Here is a 24346-nt window from a genome sequence, read left to right as displayed (position 1 = left end):
TCAGTGAGGATGACATGGATATCTATGTATTCGTGTGCGCGTGTTTGTGGGTGCGCGTGCCCTCCATCCACGCCCCGCCCTGCGCTCGAGGAGTCCCCACTCATGATGAAGACTGAGGAGGAGGAGGAGGAAGAGAAGGAGGAGGAGTCCTTCAGCGTGACGCAGTCCATCCCTCCCACCCAGCCTCAATTTACATTTTCTATGGGTCCTGACTGAGAGTGTGTGAGTGTGTGAGTGTGTGTGTGTGTGTGTGTGTTCTCCAGCTATTGAGCAGTTTCTCTAAAGCAGCAGAGTCTCAGCAGACAGACACACCTCAAAGCAGAGAAGAAGAAGTGGAGACGCACTGATGTGGCCTCAACCACTTTGTCATTTTTAAATATTAAACAAGTCGAGTTGGAGAAGTCGCGTCGGGGTCGACTTTGAGGTAGGTGTGTGCGTCTGGAGCGCCTGTGTTTTTCTCTTTCACTAACAAAAGCTGCACGTTTTAAACTGGACTGTCTGCAGAGGAAAGCAGCAGGTTTTAGGTTAAAAACAAACAACTGGAAAGTAAAAGAAAAGAGCCGAGGAGAGAGAGAATGAGATTGCAAAAAAAACACAAACTCTTGTTTCATTGTCTCCTCTTTTGTTGCGGCGCATGACTGTAGCCGACGGGACAGTGGAGAGCAAACACGTTGAGGTTGTTGTACAGCATGTACAGACTACAGGCAGGTTTACTTTAGAGCACTAGACTGATACTATTCAGGATCTACTCTGGGAGAAGAATAGTAGAAGACCGGAGTCAGGTTTTATTGTTCCTAGTGTGTCTGAGGAGATGTTATGGGTGCTTATGTTCACAGTTGTACATAATTCTTCTAAAAAAATAATGTTTTTTTTAAGCCAAATCAAAATTATTCATCCATCCCAAAAATCACTTGTTTGCCTCAGAGAGCTTTACAATCTCTTTTTGATATTTCTTATTTGTCACCATAGTCCATTGATAATCTTAAATCTTGAAATGAGGCCCATTTTGTGAGAGCATCAGAATATATTTATGATTTATGATGAGCTGTATCTGAGTTCATCCTGTGTGAGTAAGACTGTGCATGTGTACAGCAATGACTACTACATGCTTTCTGTCTGCGTCAAAGAAGCACATGGCTTCAGTCAGAGCAGAGCTGACAGACACACTGGCCTGTGCTGTCATCAGGGCGCATATACAACCAACTGTCATGTGAAGAAGAGGTGCATGTGTTACTTCTATGATGTGGCAGTAAGAAGACTTAAAGCTGCAGTGGGTAGAAATGGAACAAATACGATTTAAGTTATTTTTGTAAAATGGTCACTTTATCCTGACAGTAGTGCATGAGATAGGTAATCTTAAAAAACAACAACATGTGCCTCTGTGTCCTCCCGGTGTCCTCCCGGTTACCTCCGGTGTCCTTTAGTGCTCCTAATGGCATCTCCAAGATTTCACAGACCGCAGGAAAACGACCAATCAGAGCTGAGCTGAAGCCTGCCGTCTCTGAGCAGCTGTCAATCACTCACAAACTCCGATCAAACAGTCAAACTAGGCAGTGCTGATCCAATATGAATCAATAGTCTGTTACTGTAAGGCCTATTTCTGGCCTCAAATGTTTTCAGCAACATCTTGTAAAATGAGAAAGTTTGTGACCCGGCAGCTATGTTGAGATCAGTTGAAGAAATACCAAGCACCGCCCACCAGCCAGAGCAAACTTTCTCATTTTACAGCTAAACAGTACACTACAAGATGTTTCTGAAAACATTTGAGGTAAGAAATAGGCAATAACGTAACAGAATATTGATTCATATTTGATCAGCGCTGCCTAATTTGACCGCTTGATCGGAGTTCTTGAGTGATTGACAGCTGCCTCCGTTGAATGAACAGCCAATAGGAATGCTCTCTCTCTGAAATGACCTGTGATTGGCCAAAGTCTCCCGTCACGGGCTAGATATTTTAAAGCCTGTAAACAGAGTTGGAGGTGCAGAAGTCTCTCTCAGAACACTTGAATTACAAAATGCTGAAAGTTTATTATGGATTTTTTTTGCCCAATCATGCCCAAAACATTCTGCCTACTGCAGCTTTAAACTTACAGCATTTCTTTTTCACAGTGCCTTATATATACTTTGTTAAAAAGCCTCAGAGGGTGGCTGTCAAACTTTAACAGTTAAACAAACAGGGCTGAACCGAGCCAATGTGTTTGTGTGTGTGTTTGCTGGGTGGTGGCGCAATAGCAGCCTGGCGAATGCGACTGACATGTGAAGTAACTGTGGTTCATCAGGTGAGAGGAGAAGTGACAAAAGCAGGTGGTATGAATGAAGGATGTTATACTTTCTAGGTGCAGAGCTTTCAAGAGTGTACGTGTGTGTGTAGGGAGGGGAAAGTTTCTTGCACATGTGTTAGTCATTTAGGGGGGAGTTTGCTAAACGATTTACATCTGTTTTCTGATCTTTGAACCCCCTCCTTCCCTCCTGTTTCTCTTGCCTCTCTTGCTGTCTTCTGTTTCCCGTAAGCGCTGATGCTGTCACTGTGTGCGAGTACGTGTGGTGGGTGTTACAACTGGAATGCTCTGCTCCATTATTATTGCACTCAAAGGAATTTAAATATCTGAATGAAATGTCTGAGTTTCCATCCTATAATAGCACGTGTCCATTAGTGGTTCTCGGTGCGTTTCTCAGCTGTATCATTATAGAATCTGAGTCCATGTCAAGGACTCAGTCTGACCTCAAGAAAAGCAAGGTATTTGGGTCTGGAATGGGCGTGTGTGTGTGTCCAGGAGGGGGTAACTGGCAGCCACATGTGTGTTGACAGTATTATCTGCCACAGTCCTGCTGGTCGGTCTGTCTGTGGGCACAAAATCTTCATTACTCAGCAGAACGCGCTGATCCTTTAGATCCACACTGCATTGCTGTGTGTGTGTGTTTCATGATCAGGCTCTGTTACTAGACGTTTTGTTCACTCGCGGTGAAAGACTACCTTGTAGCAAATGTTTTTAAATCTTTTCCCCTGTAATGAGCCATGTAAACATAGAGGAAGGTTTCAGAGGGACTCCGTACTGAGAGTGGAGTCCTGGTGGTTTTAGCAAACCTGTTTCCACTCTGTCCACTTCCAGCCTGCAGGGATACTTTGATTTGTGCAGTGTTTTGTTCCCTTGTCCATGATTTAAAATTATGAGCATATGGCTGGGTATTGTTTTTCTTTTTACAAATTTGTCAATGCTATACTTGCTTATGAAACAACACTTTTTTCAATACTTTACTTTTGATGCTGAATCATCTTTTCTTACTTCTAACTTTTAACCAAACAAATGCAGTAGCGTTCAATGTTGTCTTGACACAAACACATACAAGCCGAGCCGGGACTTTGCCAAATTCAAACAGCGTACAGTAGGATATCTAATAAAAAAATATTGGTGCCTTCAAATGAAGCTCGTGTTTATGTGAAAAGTCGTGTACACAATATGCTTATTGTGTACACGACTTTTCATGTAAACACGAGCTCACAAGTTTCAGAATCGTGAGAACATGGCTTGAGAATTTGGCTTTTGGACATTTTATAAACCAAACAACTAATCAATTAATAATAGAAAATAATCAACAGATTACTTGACAATAAAAATAATCGTTGGTTTGCAGCCATAGACTAAACATGTCCAGAGGAGAAACCCTGAAGATCTGAAAGAGCATTTGATGCTATTGGCACTTAACTTAATACCCAGTGCTGCCAACACATTCCAGTCAGCATTGCAGCCTTATATGAGCATGGGTATCATTAGTGGGCATTTATTAATCTAATAAATAGGTGCTTGGTTTATAATCTGTTTTGCCAGTTTTTGAAAGACACTGGATGGTCTACTGTCCCTCTCCATGCAGGCTGAATGAATTATTATGATGCAATGAACACACAAGTGATGCAATCACAGAAACCTACAACAGGACAAAGGATCTGTTTACACTGTGCTGTGGTTTTGTTGCCATGGTTTTAGATTATGATGTCACGATTCAGGTATTAAGTTTCCAGAGAGAAAGCTGGTGTTGGTGTATGTGTGGAACATGGTGTTGTGTGTCAGTTCATATAAAAGTCAGACATGTTCCAGCTTGACTTACATGTATTTGAGCAGGCTCAGGACTTGATGTTGATTTAAGATAAGATATACGTACCAAAGACTAAAACAGAGACACGCACACACACACACCTACAGATACTCAGCTTCTCAAAGAATCCCATTGATTTTCCTGCTGTTATGCTGGAGCTTCAATCACAATAAAGCACCATTACTGTGCCGACCACTTTGCGTAGTCTTGGAGAATGGATGACACACACGGACGCACGCACACAGACTCTAAATGCCTTCCTCCTTGCTGCTTGTTATAGGTTGAAGTATAGAGAGATCGGGAGTCTGAGCTGCATGAATTGGATTAAGCTCTTTGTAAGTCAGTATCAAGATATATGATCCTGTCTTATTACAAACACAAACAGGAACATACGCCCACGGAGGCACAGAGACACTTCTTTCTGTTACAGCCTGAAGGCTTTCAGAATGTATACAGGGAAGTTTCACGAGACAATGAAACCACATGATTGCTATCCCAACTAAAAATATGCATGTATACAGTGTGTATTTTGAGTAATGTCAAGCATAGAATCAGAGAGAACAAAGACACTTCATTTGGCCTGCTTTTGGACACCTGGTTGCCTCATTATACATGTGCGTTCTTGCACGATCAGCTTGCACCCCCGTGTGTGTGTGTGTGTGTCTGGCTAACTGTAGATTGTCTGGTTGCCCAAGGTAACAGTTGTTATTGGGGTTTTCTCTACCAGCATGTAAACAAAGGAGAACCTCCCAAATCCTCCCCGGTGTGCCCCCCAGCCAATGAGCATTGAGCTCCCAGCTGGGCTCAGCCAGTAGACGGCGAGGAGGGACGTCACTCTGACTCCATGAGGAAAAAGCAGCAGTGAAGCACAAAGCTTTGAATCTGGAACTGGAACAGACAGCAGAGCCATAACAAAGACTCCTCCTTTTTATGACTGAGCGGCAACTTCACACTGCTGAGCCAGACAAACCGGCTGCGGCTTTTTAACTATACGGCTTTTACGCCACTGAGGAGACAGATATTGGAGCTGCGTTTAGAAGGGAGATGTGTGTGTGAGGAGGAATGTGCAGTATATGTTTACATGTCAGTGAGGAGGAGCCACATGAAACATGCTTGTGCTCCGTCTGTAATTTGTCTTCTCAGGGTGTGTCTATGTCGCAAAACCATCTGGATTCTGTGCGTCTGTCTCAGTCCACCTGTTCTCATAAGGCCTATACATATACATACAGGACCATGTGTCAGTGTCAGCTGTGAGAGAGTATAGACCAGCCCTTTGTATTTGACTGACAGGTGTGACCCCCCCCCGTCACCAATTATTCAGGACATGTGTTCAGAATTTGGTGCGAGTAAGCACTTTGATTTTAACCTTTTTAAAGGATGGCGTGCATCCAAATGTTTCTGTCACTCAAAGATGTCAGTGTGTGAATATAGTGGTGCCTTCAAATGTGGTGGTGTTGACCATGTTCACTAGAAGAGTCCATATGAACGCTCCCCTCTTGTCGTCTTCACCACCTTGTTAGTGGAAAGTTTCTGAAAGCTCTGAGTTTCCGAGTTGTGATGTGTTTTTTGAAGTTGTCAGAAATGGCGGAGGCCTTGGAAGTTAATCATTCGGTGCATAACAAGTTAATAAATTGTAATTTTAGTTGTATATTGTTTTTCTTCATAATTGTATAATATGTCTGAGGAAGATGTTGATATTCCCAACAGCCTCATCTTATTCCTTTGCATTTCCTGCATTATGTTACCCACTTGCTAGCTTGCTAAATTATTAGCCTCTGTGGCTTCTAGACGCTGACAGTAACGTTATTGCCGTTGCTTAGCAGAGGCGTTCTCACGACTTAACCACTTGAACGCCACGAATATCATGTACTTGACTTTCCATGTTGTAAACCCGAGCTCACGAGTTTCATTTGAAGGCACCATAGGTCTCTGGCTATGTGTGTGTGTGTGTATGTGCCCCTACATGTATATGCTTTTGTGTGCCCGAAGCAATAATCACTTTGCAGGTTCATCACATTCCCACAGCGTGACTCAAAAGTGGTGTCTGTGCCTTTTCAGTCCACCCCATTCATTCTGTAATCTGCCTCAGCCCCGGGCTCACAACGTGTGGCAACAGGACCGTGCATGAGGCGCCGCATTAAATAACTTCAGTCAGTGTTGGACACAAACTGTCAACACAGCAGGCATGTTCAAATTCAAAGGAGGGACATCACAGATTAACATGATCGGTTTGTGCAACATCATCTTAACAATAAAAAATGTCAGTTTCTCTTCATCCAAACCGTTGGGGCATGTCAACTAACAGATGTGGATGCTTGGTCACGTTGTAATCAACTCTTAAAAGCCAGATATGGAAGCAGTCAGACTCGCATTGCAGTCAGATGAGAACAAATGTGGTTATCCCACAGACACGAAAAGGGATGGAAAGTAACACAGACACAGATTTGAAGAACTACAGCCACAAGAGACGACCGTTTCCAAGCCAAAATCACAACATTGTGATTCTGACCAGACCCCGGAATCACATTAGCATTGTGCATATAATCGCTGTCAAAGTGATAAATATGCTGTTTTTTTTTTCACTTTTTAAAAATGGAGAACAAGAACTTGCTTGTGCAAAACATTGACATGAGAAGAAGAGTTACAAAATTACAATGTAAGTTGCACAACAAAGGCCTTTGGGTAATGGGAAGGTTTAACCTTTAGTGCGGGACTTTTACATATAAATGAACATCCGTTACATTCAAGCCCTGGCCAGACAAGTTCTCTCAATGCTGATTAAGCTTGAGCTCTCTGTATTTCGCAGTTTACCGGGGTTGTGGTCTCTGGTGTATGTGGTGACTTTCCCGCGCTGGTGCACCGGGGATGCGTTTTTCAAGGTCCAGACACACCAAGCCGACATCAAAGAACTAGCGGCGATGAAGGCCGACTGTTGCGTCCCCTCACATCGCCTTTGTCTTGGCTGACAAGTTGCATTTGAACACACTGCAAAGACTACAGCCAACGGCCTTTTACCACGTACGTTCTGCGCCTGCGTGAGAGGAAATAATTCTCCACACCAGCAGGCGCCAGTAGTCTGTTTTCAAAAAGGGAAACCGGAAGACCTAGTACGCCAGATACACAAGCTGTTGTTATGATACATACATGAAACAAAGTGGCATTTGCTGACCATTAAGGCGAAAACTATGGCGGAAAATCCTAAGAAGCGTCCAAGAAAAGTTCCTGGAGTGGATGCTCCAGATTAAAAAAAAAACTGCGTTCAGAGGAAGGATTAAAGTAAAAAAAAGAAAGCGATCGACGGCGAGGACAAACACTCCTACGAGCGGGAGAGATGCGGCGAGCTCACCTGCAAGCATACGCGTCAACAGTGTTTGTGTAATTACTCTCACTGCCACAAGAGGAAGACAAAAGTTCCATACTCCAGCAACAGTAAACAGTAAATACGGATTGTTTAAATTTGTTTTTAAAGATAACTATGAAATGGTAACACTGTTTCGCCTCGGAGGAATTATCAGTCCAGGTCTAACTAGAGAAAAAGGTTATTGGGATTACTCAAACTGCAAGTGAAGACAAAAACAGTGTTTACAGTAAACACTGGGTAGCCAGAGAGATGATATAACTCCTGGCTGCCAGGCGTAGTAATGAGTTTGGGTGTTTACTTTTCATCATGACAGTCTATAGAGCCGCCTAGTTCTCCCTTAATGACATCAGGGTTTTAAACATCCACACACACATACAGTACTGCACATAGCAGCTCTCGCCTCCCTCACATGATGCACTATGTGTTATATTATCCTTTCATTGTGTGGGCGTTAGTGCATCGCATCTGTGCTTTATGAACCCTAAAACCCCGACTGTACATTCCCATAGCCCCGCGTCTCCCCAGTGACATCATCATCATATTGTGGAAGCGGGGCGGGTGCTTTCGGAGGTCAGTACACGATGAAGCCCCAGAATTCCCCAGTCCCTCTTCCTCCTCTGCTCCAGACCCCCACTCCAAGGCAGGAAATACAAAACAGATCCCAACCCCCAAACTCCCAAGCATTTCCCTCTTAATCTCTGTTTTTCTTTGTTTCTCCCTCAGATCATCTCATAATTCAGTCCTCTTTAGCCAAATGCTCTGAATGTTCGATGCATTTGTAGTCTAAATGCACTCGATTAAGATCACATCTTTATTGGCTACTCACGCTATCATCCTCTCTAGTAACTATTAATTTGAGCTATTTACTCAATTGAAATTGAAACTATTGATAGCAGTGTGTACAGACAGAAACGTGTTCATGCTCCTGACAGTGTTCCTGTTTTGTCATGTTATTGGCTGCATTCAGGTCAGTTGTTCCTGAGGGGAACTCACCCATCATGTTGTTTACACATACAGCACTAGACTGAAAACAAATGCTGTGGGTATGTGGGCTGGATTTTACACTGACTTTGAATGCGTTTATAAGTGCGAGTGACCGGAAAGTGTGTGTCTCTATTGTGCTTTGGAAATATGCGCACATGTACGTCACTGCGCTGCCCAGCATGATTTATGTGTCGTCACGGGGGAGGCTTGTAAATGACCACGTACACACAGGGCCTTTCCGGGAAATGAGCTCATTGTCACCACTAGGCCCCCCAACTCTCTGCTTCTCCCTCACTTTCTCTATCACTTTCTCTCTCACACAAACACACCCCTGCTCTCCCTCCCCCATCCCCCCCACAGCTGTCAGTTAAATGCTCATCTATCTGTGTGCTTTAATTAGAGCCACCTCCCCTATTTATGTCTGAATGGCTGCTTCATTAACAGAAATGCTAGGAGACGCACACTCAGATCTGTACAGCTTGTAACATGCAGTGAGAGGGGGGGGGGGGGGGGAAGGGTGTGTGCATGTGAGAGAAAGAACGGGGTGTGGGGGATGCTTTAGGGGTATTGATGACGCAATTTCCCCTGAGGGGTGGACCTCCCATCTGCGAGACAGGATTTAGCCAAAAAAAAGACTCGGAGAGAGTGAACAACAAGAACTATATGGGACAAAAGGAAGAATTAGAGAGTGGATGGTAAATTAAGTCTCTAGGAAATGTTACATATTTTTCTTCAGTGTTACATGAAATGATGCTGCGAGTGTGATTCAAAGCCAGCTGATGATGTTTTTTTTTCACATATGTATGCATTAGGGCTGTCAATCGATTAAAAATATCTAATCACGATTAATCGCATGATTGTCCATAGTTAATCGCGTTAAATCACACATTTTTTTTTTAATGTTCAAAATGTACCTTAAAGTGTTTAATACTCTTGTCAACATGGGAGTGAGCAAATATGCAAATATATGTAAATATTTATTATTGGAAATTAATTAACGACACAAAACAATAACAGATATTGTCCAGAAACCCTCACAGGTACTGCATTTAGCATACAAAATATGCTCAAATCATAACATGGCAAACTCATGCCCAAAAGGCAACAACGGCTGTCAGTGTGCTGACTTGACTATGACTTGCACCAAACTGCATGTGATTATCATAAAGTGGGCATGTCTGTAAAGGGGAGACTCGTGGGTACCCATAGAACCCATTTTCATTCACATATCTGGAGGTCAGAGGTCAAGGGACCCCTTTGAAAATGGCCATGCCAATTTTCCTTGTCAAAACTTAGCGCAAGTTTGGAGCGATATTTAGCCTCCTTCATGACAAGCTAGTATGAAGTGAATTCCTTAGGTTTTCTAGTTTCATATGATACCAGTATCTTCACTCTAGCTTTAAAACTGAGCCCGCTACAAACTAAAAAACGCAGGTTGTGAAATTAGTGTGAAATTTGCGTTAACTAGTTGTTATTCCGTTAACTTTGACAGCCTTAGTATGCATCTGTGATCAGAATATGGGCAATTTAAACTTTGTGTTGAGTTTCTTTTGGTGCATCAGCTCTTCAAAACTGGAGCTAATATCAAGGAAATATACAAAGGCCAAAATCATATTAAGTCTAGTTTAGTATTCATTCTCATGGAATTGCTCTTTGAGCTTCCTATTAACCAATGAAAAACACCCATGAGTCAAGTCCCTTTTTCATGTTAGTGTCCGTGATCAGCAGATGTCAAACCGGATGCTAAAATGCTGATCAATCCGTTTTCATAAGCCTGACCCCTGCGTACCGTTGTGCAGGATACTGTGGAAAACAAATCCTTGCTGGCTGATGGTGGAGTGGGTGTGGTCAGCCATGTGTTCACAGCCAATGACAGCTAACGGCCCAACCCCACTCTGTGCAGAGCTCTAGATGGTTTGTGCCTGTATTCTGGAGGAGGACAGAGGGGTCAGATGGTGAAGCAGGCCACCAGCTGCTCTCCTCGCCTTCATTTTCTCTGTCTTTCGAGGCTGCAGCGGGAAGAAGGCCACTGTTGACTCATGAGAGCTCAACCATGTCGTTTTTTTTTTTTACCCAGTCTGTCCCTCTTGGCACTGATCCCAACATAAAGTTATCGACCTCTTTCTTTCCTAAATTGTTCCTCTTTCCTGTAACATTCACAGTACTGTTTGTCTGCTTCCGAGCAGTGAAACAAATAAGAAGCGCTGATAATGGCCAATTTAGGTTCTCCGACCCAATCTCCCATCGTTAGTCTTTCTGCCCATCTGTGCTCTTCACTGTTGGGTTAGACAAGGAAGAAAGGATGCTTTTCATGCATAGATTTCAGTCTCTTTAGCTGCTAAATCCTCCTGCTATGTTTAGCAGCTGGTCTTGTCTACAGTTTGGTGCTGAGCAGGTAGCATACAGTGGGTTTATCTGAGCTTTTTCGCTGCTATAAGAACGGCGAGAGGGAACCAAAACGCTAAAGTTGTAGGCTGGAAAACAAAAACGGTGAGCTGAAAGAACCTATGAAGCTCCGTCAAGCTGAGGTGAACTGCACAGTCGGGTGATAATTCTCCGTGGGTTCGTCACATAGACTGTATATAAGAAGTGGACGTAGTCACCATGACATCACCCATTGGTTTATTGACTTCCATTTTGAAGCCTTGAGTTCGACATTTGTGCCATGTTGTTTTTTTGCAACCAGAAGTGACACGAGAGGGTGGAGCTAAGTACAACTGAACGCTGAATAAGACATTTTCAGGCGACCATAAAGGTAATAATTAATTTTGATGAACTGAAAACACACTGTGAAAGGGTTAAAGTTGTAAGACAAAAACACAGAAAACACTCAGACCGGACAACGCTGTAGTAACGACCTGTCAATCACAAGGTAGCCACGCCCTAAAGCATACCTTACTTTATGGTCTACTTGACTCTAGATGGGACCATCATTTACTAAATGAACATCATGCCGTATTGAAGAAGACTTGAAACTAGTGATTGAGACCATAAACTCGTGTTTACAATGTTTACTGAGGTAATAAATCAAGTGAGAAGTAGGGTCATTTTCTCATAGACTTCTATACAATCAGACTTGCAAGTTGCAATGCAAGTTTAAGGCACTTCCACATTGGCTTCACTTTTCAGACCAAGAGGTAGCCCACTGGTTCGTCACTACGAGTGCCACCTTTCACATTACACATTTGATCTATTGTTGTTATAAAAACATTGCTTACAGCCGCTTTAACGCTGTTTATGAGGAGTGTATTTCGGTTGTTGTAAGTCTCATTGGAAGGCTTAAGATGTCAGTATCGGTTGGCAGCAGCTACTTCCTGTCCCTGATGCTGTGTCACTAAATGCAGTGTGGGTGATGGCAGGTCTCCATGGCGACTTAGCGAAGATGACGGTTGAGGGGGGAAATTGAGAAATGAGTCCGTATTATGAATGCAAGTCTTTGTGCGTGCTCATATAGCGGAGCTGGCCGCGGTGATGCAATCAGTTGGCACAGTGCAGGCACTCTTATCCTTCTCTTATCAATCTGTCAGCTCTAATGCAACCTGCCACTTAGGGGTACACTTTCACTTTCACACACACACACACACACAGTGACTACCGCAAACATGTTTATCACAACTCATTTATCCAATTACTCCCTTTTTTTTAAAACCTTAAAAGAGACACTTTCTTTTCACAGTTATACAAAAGACAAGTATGAGTGTGAGCATGATATATTATTCAAAACGTTTCACCCTCTATGTAGATTTAACATTCTGTGCTACTTTCTTAGCTTTCTTTTGGCATTTGTCTTGCATGATTGATCGCATATTTCCTGTAGCTGGCAGATTAAAAAATGTGACATTTCACAGCATATGAGATCACAGTCATATGGTCATAAGGATGACGGGGAGAGAGTGAAGTAAACAGAGGAAAGCTGTCTTCAACTCGCCAACTCCCTCTTCTCCTATCCTAGACTCTCCTCTGCTCTGACCCAGTTTCGCTCCTTTCTTTTCCATTGTTTTCACCAACTTCCTTCTCATTTTATCCCTAAATGCTTGGACATTTTGAATACTCTAAATGATGCGCTCTTTATCTTGGACATCTTGGAGTTTCAGGTCTTTTAGAGGCTCATTATCTGTGAGTGTGTGTGTGTGTGTTTGCCTGTTGTCTGTGGGGTGTGTTTCCAAAACCAATAAACAAACTGTTTTAATGGGATTCCTGGAACAGCAGGAAGTGTTGTCCTGAAAACTGTGTACCGTTATCCACACACCAACATGCTTGGAGGGTTTTGTTGCACAATGTTGTAGATATCAACACATACTACTGCATGTGTGTATACAGTATATGTGTGTGTGTTTGTTACAGTACTGAAACCCACATATAGCAAGACACATGTAGAAGGACAGATCTTCAGGCACAACTATGCGTTAAAGCTGCAGTAGGCAGAATGTTTTTGGCATCATTTGGCAAAAATTCCATAATAACCTTTCAGCATATTGTAATTCAAGTGTTCTGAGAGAAAACTAGACTTCTGCACCTCCTCATGGCTCTGTTTTCAGGCTTTAGAAAAGGCATTACAGTAACAGACTACCGATTCATAGTTGATCAGCGCTGCCTAGTTTGACCATTTGATCGGAGTTTGTGAGTGATTGACAGCTGCTCAGAGACGGCAGAGCTCCAGCTCGGCTCTGATTGGTTGCTTTCCTCCGTTCTGTGAAATCTTGCAGATTGCCATTAGGAGCACCGGAGGACACAGAGACACATGATTTTTTTCAGATTACCTGTCTCATTCACTACTGTCAGGATATAGTGACCGTTTTAAAAAAATAACTTTTTAAAATCATATTTGCTCCAATTCTACCTACTGCTGCATTAAAAGCAGACCACATTGGAACATGTTAACTCGGTTATCTACTGTATATTGCTCTTTAGGTGTTGGACTTCTAACTGATAGTGAAACATGTTATCTATATAGCTTTCAAGTAAAATGAGAAGGCATTGACTATAACATGCAGAGCTACCAGTGATAAAGCAGAATTTAAGGGTCTCCAGGGCTCCAATTTGAGGTTGCAGGTCTCTTTTGAACTCCCTGTCACTTCCCCTCTCCCTCGGGGTTCAGAGGAAGTCGGAGCAGATGTGTTAAGCTAACGGACACTTTGACAACACTGCCAGTCTGTAAATTCCTCTACCCCCTACTGCCGGCTTTAACAGAAACCACCTTTGATGTACACAGCACGTGTGTGCTCACACACAGCTCCCCCTCCGAATACAGCCACAAGCTGTTCTGCCCACCTCTGCCGTCTCACATGCACAAACACTGTCACCGTGTTCTGCACCGTGTCTGGCAAACATTATCGGCAGTGATGTAGCATGTGGATGGAAATCCTTGTTAACTAAACTGGTAAAAAAAAATGTCTTCATTTTTAGGTTCATGAATATTTTCTTTTCTAAACTTGACCCTAAACTTGTGTCACTTAAGATGTTGATTTTATGGATTTACTGTGTACGTTTTAAGATTTGTGTTGGCCACATGAGTTAGTAAACACATTTTTTAAAAGGTTACTAATCTGAGATTAGAAGGGATTACCCATCACTATATGAGTGTACATCACAAAAGCAGTATTTTCACATGTCAACATATTCCATTATATCCATCAAGCGTATTTATCATGTGGTATTTCTCCCTCTTTGTTCTGCAGTGAGCAGCCACTAACCATGTTTATCTTAGGCTTCTTTGTTATGTAACTGACATGGTTTAGTTTCTGGAACGCAAGAATATGGACCTCTAGTGGCGTCTTCAACTTATTACACCAATCCTCTGTGTGAATGTTTTGATTCTGACACACTCCCCCACCTTTTGTGTCTAGCACGTGCAGTGAAATGCATCTTTGGTATCACTGATGAACGTGATTGGCCCACACAGGATCCAAAACATCATCATATTTTCAGTCGCAGACAGGAGAGACTCACACACAGGCATCTGAGAACATGATTGTTTATAAATCTGAGTCATTCCTCACCGTCGGAGAAGAAATGCATGTGACTTTGTTATCTAATATTAGATAATTTTGTGTACTATTATGCAAATTTTACTGCTATTTCGAAAGAACTCTTGTCACCAATTCTATATGGGACTATTTTACCGACGAGATAAAAATCCCATGAAATTCCATACAGTGACAAGCAAGAATATTCATTAAGCATTGAAGAATATTTAGGGGAAAATAGGTTATAAACTGTTCTTCGCCTAGAGATGATGATACGTTGAAAGTGGGAGGGAACAGAGAGAGAGAGAGAGAGAGAGAGATGGTGTGAGCGTAGCTATAAAAGAGACTCTGAACTCCAACCAGCTCAGTAGCAGACAGCTGTGCAGGACGAAGCACCTCTACTGTGTGACGCTCTGCAAACAGAACAGCGAATTTTATTAATAGTTTTTTTTTCTTTCTGAAAAACACATTCTGGATCAAAATAGCAGAGATGACGACAATGTTCAGATACCCCGTCTTTCCTCATTTGCAGGGTGAGTTAAGCCAAGACTGCATTTTTTTGTGCATTTTCTTTTAGATAAAAGTGTCGTACTTTGCTGTTTTAGTCTTACATGTGCTAAATCAAAACTTTTATCTCTTGATGTGTTCATTTAAAAAAAAAAAATCCTTATCATCTGTTATTTTAAATGGAGCATGTGAGCCGTCAGTGAGATGAAAGTGGGAATATTTTTACTGAGCAAAGCAGACTGAGGAACAGAGGAACTTGGCTGCCATAAAAGAAACTTACTTTGATGTTATTGTACAGTATGTACCCTGTGATGAACATTGGTCAAACTTGCTTTATCACTGTTATTTCTCTAAGTGGAAGAAAAACTGTGCATACTATACATGTGAAATACTTAATATCTTTGGTTTTGTAACGTATTTAGGCAGGGTGTCCACACTTTGAGGCAGGGCTGAGCGATATGGCCAAAATCTTCTATTTCGTTATAGGTCATTTCATATCTTGATAAAGATATATATCATGATATAGACAGTTTTCTTGTAACTAAATAAATAAATAGTCTATGTGAAATAACCACATGATAAAGCCTACACTCCTGTGTGAATTAAATACTTCACAAATGAAAAGTATTTTCTCATGTAATTAAGAACTTCAGTGCAAAATGATCAGATTTTCGGAGAAATTTCAGTTAGTATGTGCTTGTTATCAATTTAGACAATGTAATTGTGTATCATGATATCTCGCTATATGAGTTCATCGCGATATGATTCCATTGAAAGACGATAAATTATCATATTGAATTATCGCCCTGCCCTATTTGGGGTTCATGAATAGGAATCACTTCGATTTTTGAGGTCATGGAAACATTGAATTGAACCTTTGGGTTACTAATCTATTTGCAACTTCTGAAATTTTTATATAACTGTGCCTGAGATATATTGACAGTACTGTTCTGATTCATGTCTTCAGTATGTTGCATTAAGGTTTCTGAAAGGGGAATGAAATGTTCCTCTTCACTCAGTGTGAGCAATTGTATAATCCCATCGTCCTTCTATCACGATTCAAAATCTCTGAGCCGGTGCCAGAGGATCAGGCAGATGCTCATATCACAGTTTGAAAGGAGCGATAATAGATCCCTGAAAAAAGTTTCATTGCAACACAGATTTGAAGATTTCTGTCACCGCTGCATTTCTGCATCCGAACCCACATCATAGTGGCTTAAATGAACGTCCTTTTTCTTTTGTTTCTATTCATTCAGATCCGTGTGACCCTGGTCTATCACTGTCACCGGGGAGGAGTGTCATGGCGGAGCCCGACTACCTGGATGGAGACTGTGATGAGCTCATCAAACCCAAGAAGCTGATCAACCCGGTCAAGAACTCCCGTAATCACCAGGACCTGCACCGAGAGCTGCTCATGAACCAGAAGAGGTCAGGAGACATTCAAAATACACATTCCTCCCTTTGTCTCTTCTCTTATGTGTTTCCTTGTAAACACACATGGCAATTCCTAGGTTACATTTAAGGAAGTGATTCTTATTTTACAAAGTTGAATCATGGTTTATAATAGCACATAAAATCAGATTGAATGATATGATTAAAGATAATGGTTTATTAATTGATTGGATGGCAATGCTCTGTTAATGTCCTCCACTTTCTGGATCATCAGCATCTTCTTGTTTGTTTATGGCAACCATATCACGTTTGCCTCTATCCAAACCAGTTTAGACGGGGTGAAACGATACAGATCCAGGCTGATTTAGCTCCTAATGGAGGATGAGTTAATGCAGTAACCCTGCTACTTTCTTGTAATTGGTCTGATAGTATCCATGCAGACTGTACTGATGCTTCTGCGGTGTGTCACTATAGTTGACTTCACTGGTCCGTCCGACCTCCAGCAGTGGTATTATGTAAAGCTCAGGATATAAAACTTTCATAGGGAGCTATTATATAAAACCCCAAGTGCATTCGCGTGTCAAAAATTAGTTACGTAAAGGTCACACAGATATACTGTGAACTGGGATAAACCTGGTCTGGCTGCTGATATTAATACTGGATCATATAACCGAGGATTTAATGCAGCCTGTGTGAGCATCCATGCATCAGTGTGAATAACACACATGCGTACTGGGGCCTGTGATCACCCTTTTGACACTAAATGTATTTTCTCTCACCAAACAGTGGCGGCAGCAGCTTTGTGCCTGAGCTATTAATAGCTACGTAAACACACATGCTGTTGACAGCTGTTACATCACAGCGGCGATGCTCTGTCCTAAACAGGTCAAAGATTGAGGTGCTATTGTTGTGATGGAGGCAGGACATTAATGAATGATGCGGGGGAAGAGGCCGTACAAGAAATGTAATAAAAAAATAGAAAAAAAAGAAATGCTGCAGAATATTGTTTCTAGTTGTCTAGACGGAGAATGTCCTGGAGTATCAGTGGAAGTCTGTGAGATAAATCTAGAGGGCTTTTGGGGGGATAGACTTGTTATGATTGGGTTTTCTATCGTGTACTGAAAGTATAGAAAGCTCGCCTGCATGCATAGTGGATTAGTCATGCCGATGAGAGTGGGGAGGGTGGGGTGGGTGGATGCATGGATGGATGGATGGATTGGCTCCATGAAGAGGAGGAAAAAAATGTGTTATGTAATCAAGATTACAAAACAGTCTCTCGCTGAGGGCCTTTCTCTGCCGTTGCTACCTTAGCTGGGGTGACTCGTCCTACACACACACATACAGTATATAACAGAGGAATCTCAGAACTTCAGCCACCAACACTGGTGAAGCATTTGCGCAGATGGAGGTATTGATGCGTGGGATTTTGAACATGCATTCTTCCCAGTCTGCTAGAGGGTGTGCACTCATGGGAGGGGGGGTGGTCACGGAGAGGAGGGTCGGTGATTATGTAAACATTGCCAACAGTGAAAGGAGAGCGGAGTAGGCATCTTTATAGCCTGTCTTATTGCCTTCAGTGACCTTGACCCTCCTCCCTTTCTGCGCGTGGTGCTCGAAAAACAGCCCGACCCGATCACCGTCTTTTGCCCTGTGCTCTGCTTCAGCCCGCTAAGTGCTTTCACAAGACCCTCGCCGTCAGGAAAAGCCAGGACATTTAACTGCAGCGGTGACTTGAGATAAAAGTAGGGCCTTGTTGTAAATTAACTCCCACTCCCTCTTGGAACACCGGGGGCTCGGTTATGCAATCTTTTCAGGATTTAATAATGCATTTAATTAAGACATTGTTGTTGTTGCCAAACTGCAGTCAGGTAGGCACGCTGTGTTTGCTTTGAAAAACAGACGCAGCCTGTGCAGAGTCAGGCAAAAATAGTAACCACAAGGAGAGTAAAGCAATCTGGATAATACGTTTTTTAAATTGAATTAATGAAATAATCAAGGGCATGGAGATTGGACCAACGGATAGCCTCTGTCCTTTCACTGCTCTTGACTTTTTTTTTCTTTCTTGTGTGGCACTTTGTTGTGCCTCCCTAATCCTTTGTGGGCTTTGCTGTTTATTGGCTACTGCCTTTCGTAGCTGACTCCAACCCATCTCTGTTCCCCTCTGTCTTAAGTAACTTCTTCTCCCATCCTTATCCTCAGCCCCCGCCCTGCTCTCTCGTAATTTGGAGGAGTTTGGAGCATTACGTAACATTTGGTATTTTTGCTCTTCCTCGCAAGACACGCTCACACTTTATTAAGATGTCCCTGTTTGAATGTTACTGCACAAACCCAGGCAGTTGTGTAACAATCTCTCTGGTTTCCCGATGACTTATCACCCCAAGACAGCTCTTCCATGTGAGGAACAGTTCTGTGTTAGATAGTTTAAGATATGGGTTGATATATTGGGATTGTATTTGGTACTTAGAACAGGGAAATAAAAGGTTTCAACCCTCTTTTCTAAAGTCTGTTTCAATTCTGGCTACCACCACACGCAGAGATTCAAAAATGTGGAACAATCTGTGATTGGGCTCAAAGTCAACACTTTCCTGAAACACGACTGACTGATGTTTAATCCAGAAAATCTAATACAGATCTGCACGTCAAACTAGAATGAGGTCACGGTCATCATCTGTTACGCATGAATGTGAATGCTAATCTCCCTCTGAGTGGGACCCTGTGGTGTCGTCTGAGGTTGTCCGTTAAGCTTTACTTTAGTAACATGCTGTGTCACTGATTTCTGCACAGGGGTCTGGCTCCTCAGAACAAACCGGAGCTCCAGAAGGTTCTGGAGAAGAGAAAGAGGGAGCAAATTCTCAAGGCCCAGAAGGAGGAGCAGGAGGCCCACAAAAAGAGGAGCGACCTGGAAATAGAGCTCATGAAAAGACAACAGAAACTAGAGCAGGTAAATGATTGAAAGCATAAACTGACACTTTAGTACTTAGTTTGCACATTCCTACTGCATCTGATCACAAGAGAAAACAAAGACTGGACATTACAAGCTGAAACAGTTTGCATCTTATATATGTTGCAGATAGAGCTGTCAATCGGTTAAAATATTTAATCGCAATTAATCGCATGGTTGTCCAGAGTTAAGCGCGATTAATCACACATTTTTTATCCGTTCAAAATGTACCTTATAGGGAAATTTGTCAAGTATTTAATACTCTTCCCAACATGGAACTGGACAAATATGCTTGCTTTATGCAAATGTATGCATATATTTATTATTAGAATTAAAAACACAAAACAATGACAAATATTGTCCAGAAATCCTCACAGGTACTTTTTTATTCAGCATAAAAAATATGCTCAAATCATAACATGACAAATTCAAGCCCAACAGGCAACAACAGCTGTCAGTGTGTCAGTGTGCTGACTTGACTAGGGCTTGCCCAAAACTGCATGTGATTATCATAAAGTGGGCATGTCTGTAAAGGGGAGACTCGTGGGTACCCATAGAACCCATTTACATTCACATATCTTGAGGTCAGAGGTCAAGGGACCCCTTTTGAAAATGGCCATCCAGTTTTTCCTCGCCTAAATTTAGTATAAGTTTGGAGCATTATTTAGCCTCCTAAGCTAAAAGGTAGTATGACATGGTTGGTACCAATGGTACCAGGTTTTCTTTCTCCTTCATATGATACCAGTATCTTCACTCTAGCTTTAAAACTGAGCCTGCTACAACCTAAAAATCGCAAGTCGCCTTAATGCGTTAAAGAAATGAGTGGCATTAAAGCGATTTTGCGTTAATCCGTTATCACATTAACTTTGACAGGCATATTTGCAGATTATCACCTGTATCATTAGTTTATTCTGAATTTGTCTGTGTTCTTGCAGCAGGAGCTGGAGCTACAGAAAGATGAGGAGGAACAGGAGAACACCCCCGAGTTTGTGAAGATGAAGAGCAACCTGCGCAGGACCAAGCAGGAGACCGACGGGGAAGAACGGACCACCTAAAAACCAGCAGGGGTGTCTGGGTCTGGCTGATTGTGCGCGTGTTTGTGGGCACAGAGACTTCGGGATTGTGTGTACAAAAGAGAGAGAGAGAGTATGTTGTCTGTGGTGCACGGTGGTGACCTGACCGTGGTCCGAGATGAACTTCCTGGCTTTCCCGACCTAGCTGTTCCTTCCCACAGTGAGGAGAGAGACTTTACAGACTAAAGACCCCCCCTCTGTCTGCCTGCCAAGGACCGCCAGTACTCACCTCTGCTCCTCGCACCCATCCAGCAGCATACAGCACCCCCTGCAGGAGGGACCTAACACAGACATGTTACATGTTGAAACGCCTTCCAGCGAAGGGCGAGTAAGCTTCCAATGAGCTCTGATGGAGAAAACAACCAAACACACACACACACACACACACACACAGGAGTTTTCATCCCCTCTGTTTTCACTCCTCTCTCCACAGCAAGCTGTCGTTTCTCTTTACTGTTATCGATGTTGTTATTGTTGTTGTTTTTTTTTGTTCTCATCTTCAGAATCAAATAAGGAAAAGTGGACACTGGATGGACTCTTGAAGCTGTGTAATGTAAAAGCCAAACAAATGTGCTTTTGTTATTTATGTTTGTAGCTTTTAGCCCGGGTATAGGGGAGGACACTTTTAGTCGTTCTGTATTTTAGTTTGTTTTACAGCATAGTTTATGAAGCCAGAACAGGACAAAGGGAGTGTATGGTTGTGTGAAACACTCACGTTTGCTTTATTTTCTTTTCTTTTTTTTATTCCGAAACATGCCATTTCCTCAGCTAATGCAATTTTGAGCAATAGTAGAACTCCCAGGCATGAGAGTGACCTTTTCTTTATATCTTCTGTTGTTTTGTATGAATAAAAGTGTTACTTAATAAATAATTTAAGTTTTTGTTAGGGTGGTCAATAAGAATAAGCCTTGGTCAGTCTTGTCTCGTGTGCTTTCATAAACAAAGGGTTCGGTAGGAAGCGTACACATGTAGGCCACCTGTCACAAATGATATTGATTAGCAGTTCTTGGGATATCCGTGTGGCTCCTGAAACAACTCTGATAAGCGTCCTGGAACTTTATCACTTCAGTATTCAGTCTTTATTTACAATGGAGCTATAGATAATTTAAATCAGTGAATCTGAATTAAAGTGGTCGTTATATCTGCAAAACAATTTAACTAGCCTATGAGGCCACACGTTCCAAAATGGTTACACAATGTGAGGAACTGTGATAACTTTGGATGTTGAAGTGCACATGTAGTCGTTATTTAAATATCGCACGCAATAATATTATGGGTCTAAAATTCTGGTGTGTGGGTCTCCAAGAGATGACAGCTATTATTCTGACGGGAAGAAGCAGATTTATAACATCATAACTGTGTGTTCTTCTCCAGAATCTCCTTTTAAATAAACATCATTTTAACACTCACGTTCCATTTATTTTTCTTTATTTTGTGTGCTGCCGGAGTCCGTGGGTTTGTTATCTAACTAATATTAGCTGTCTTTATTTTCTAAATGGAACGTGATGCAAAGATAACAGCAAAGCAGTACGCCTATCAAAAAGCTTACCGCTGTGATCAGTTTATTTAGTCTGAAGATGATTTCTCTCACAGACTGCAACAGTGAAATGTCTAGATGAACAGTATTTGGAACAAAAACAGGGTTAGAAGGGCATGTATTGTGTGGTGTTGGGACTTCAGTGCACTTAACACATTGTGGGGGAGAGAAAAAACTGATGATATATTTACATTATCATTTCCTTTATATGTATCATTTACCTATGTATCAGTTTAATTGTTTATTGTATTGTTCAACACTAAGGAAGCCAGCTGCCGTTAAAACTCAAAGAAGCTCAGTGGAGGGCAGTAAAGCGCTACAGATGCCTTTAATATCCACGAAGAACGATAAATAATTAAAAAAAAAAAAAGTAAAAATTCTCTGATACCAACTTCTTAAATGTGAATATTTTTTAAATGAATCTCCAACTATTTTGATAATAAATGTATCGGTTATTTTATTACCGGTTATTTATTTATTTATTTTAAACAAAAAAGTCAAAATTCTCTGATTCCAACTTCTTAAATGTGAATATTCTTTTGGTTTCTTTACTTAAGTTACTATTATTTATTTATTTATTTATTTACATTAACCCCTGAAATTTTTGATTGCCTTAGTATCGTGTTAAAGTGTGAATGTTGTTTTCCCATGGTCTTGATGGCTACAATTAGAGCTAAAGATTAATCGATCGATCGATTAGTTGTCAACTATTAAATTAATCTCTAACTATTTTGATAATCGAGTAATTGAGTACTTTTTTTTTTTTTTTCAAACAAAAAAGTAAAAATTCTCTGATTCCAACTTCTTAAATGTGATTATTTGTTGGTTTCTTTACTTAAAGGAACTGTTTGTCACTTCTTACACGTATAAATCACCCAGGTCGGTGTCCCATGCGTGCTCGCCGCATATGCGCGCTGTTCAGACTCAGAATCCAACACAAACTACACGGAAGCACCAAAACTGCAAAGTTCTATCTAGTGAAGCCCGTCTTGCAAAACAGTGTTGGCTGCGGTCGGAGGACACGGGGGAGACCGTAGCTTTGGTCTCCAGGGCTGAAGTCTCTGTAGTACTCTGCTCCTCTGCCCGCTTGCCTTCACTCAGCTCGCTCCACCTCACATGCATGCGCGATCACTACACACTGCAGAAGCCTTCGTAGCTCTGAGAATATCTAGTGAATACAGTGAGTACAGTGGACGTTTGTGCAGAAATAAATGCTGCAGCTCCTCCGGACCAACAGAGGTTTTCCGTGTCTTGTGAAGTGACGGGGCTCCGCAGAGAGAAACGTTATCGTCTCCGACCGGGTGCCGGTGTCTCCCCTGTTCCCTCCGACCGCGGTCGGGAGGCTGAGGCAGGAAAAGCCAACACTAGGATCAGCATTGATTCATGGAGAGACCTTCGTCTGGTCAGCTAACATTACTGCCAAGCAGCTGAAATATAGAGTGATATTGTGGTTTTAGCTGACGTGTGTCGCCTCACTGTTTTGAGCGATGCTCGTTCATGTCTATTTAGAGCGAGCACAAGCGCGAGCCTGACGCTGACTTTCGTTGACTTAACGGCCGCAGGAATCGCTGTTAACAAGCATTTCTGATTCTTAAAAACAGTCCCTTTAAAGGGACTATTTGTAACTTTTTAAGCGTATAAATGTAGCGGGTCGCCACACATGCGCGTTCGCATATGCGCGCTCGCGTGTGGCCGGAGCCTCGTCTCCGCTGCCTGCTTACCTTCACTCAGACAGAGCGCGCGTTCTCGCGTACTCGCTCCACCTCTACTAGACGTGAACGCGCGCTCACTCCACACTGCAGAAGAGTTAGTTTAGCTCTGAGAATATCTAGTGAATGTACAGGGGACGTTTGTGCAGAAATAAATGCTGCAGCTCCTCCAGACCAACAGAGGTTTTCCGTGTCTTGTGAAGTGACGGGGCTCCTCCACGTGTTACGTTATCGTTTCGTTACCGACCGGGTGCCGGTGTCTCCCTGCGGCTGCCGGCTGCGGTCGAGAGGCGATAACGTAACTCGTTGAGTAGCCCCGCTGCCTGAGCCTGCGCTGAGGCAAAGAAAGCCAACACTAGGATCAGCAGTGATTCATGGAAAGACCTTTGTCTGGTCAGCTAACATTACTGCCAAGCAGCTGAAATATAGAGTGATATTGTGCTTTTAGCTGACGTGTGTCGCCTCACTGTTTTGAGCGATGCTCTTTCATGTCTATTTAGAGCGAGCACAAGCGTGAGCCCGACGCTGACTTTCGTTGACTTAACGGCCACAGGTGTCGCTGTTAACAAGCATTTCTGATTCTTAAAAACAGTCCCTTTAAGTTACTATTATTTATTTATTTATTTATTTATCTGTTTATTTATTTATTTACATTAACCCCTGAAATTTTGTTTGTTACTTTTATTTTATTTTATTTTATATTTGTTTGTATCAGTTTAATTGTTTATTGTATTGGTCATAGATTTAAAAAAAAAAAAAAAAAAAACTCCACCAGATGGCAGTA

General features: G+C 42.1%; 1 protein-coding gene across 2 annotated transcripts; it reads left to right on the top strand.

The window, feature by feature from the left end:
• Nucleotides 1-204: 204 nt before the first annotated feature.
• fam107b (family with sequence similarity 107 member B) lies at nt 205-21725 on the top strand. 2 transcript variants are annotated; one of them, XM_074633174.1, is made up of 4 exons: nt 205-424; nt 16167-16338; nt 19087-19243; nt 20179-21725. In XM_074633174.1, the coding sequence occupies exons 2-4, from the start codon at nt 16211-16213 to the stop codon at nt 20296-20298; spliced, it is 405 nt and encodes a 134-aa protein (XP_074489275.1). In that variant the 5' UTR covers nt 205-424; nt 16167-16210; the 3' UTR covers nt 20299-21725. The 2 variants fall into 2 exon arrangements, with proteins under 2 accessions (XP_074489275.1, XP_074489273.1); XM_074633172.1 differs by lacking the exon at nt 205-424 and adding an exon at nt 14761-14936.
• Nucleotides 21726-24346: the final 2621 nt, after the last annotated feature.

This window comes from Sebastes fasciatus, chromosome 4 (assembly GCF_043250625.1).
Source record: "Sebastes fasciatus isolate fSebFas1 chromosome 4, fSebFas1.pri, whole genome shotgun sequence".
Classification (NCBI taxonomy): Eukaryota; Metazoa; Chordata; class Actinopteri; order Perciformes; family Sebastidae; genus Sebastes; species Sebastes fasciatus.
The sequence above is the reverse complement of the archived record's forward strand: the minus strand, read 5'-3'. Positions and strand labels throughout refer to the sequence as shown.

Excerpts from the sequence above, each read along its gene's own strand:
- fam107b (XM_074633172.1), top strand. The coding sequence starts at position 14,894 with ATGACGACAATGTTCAGATACCCCGTCTTTCCTCATTTGCAGG. Across the intron at positions 14,937-16,166 it reads CGTCTTTCCTCATTTGCAGG|ATCCGTGTGACCCTGGTCTA; the intron begins GTGAGTTAAGCC and ends CTATTCATTCAG. Across the intron at positions 16,339-19,086 it reads CTGCTCATGAACCAGAAGAG|GGGTCTGGCTCCTCAGAACA; the intron begins GTCAGGAGACAT and ends ATTTCTGCACAG.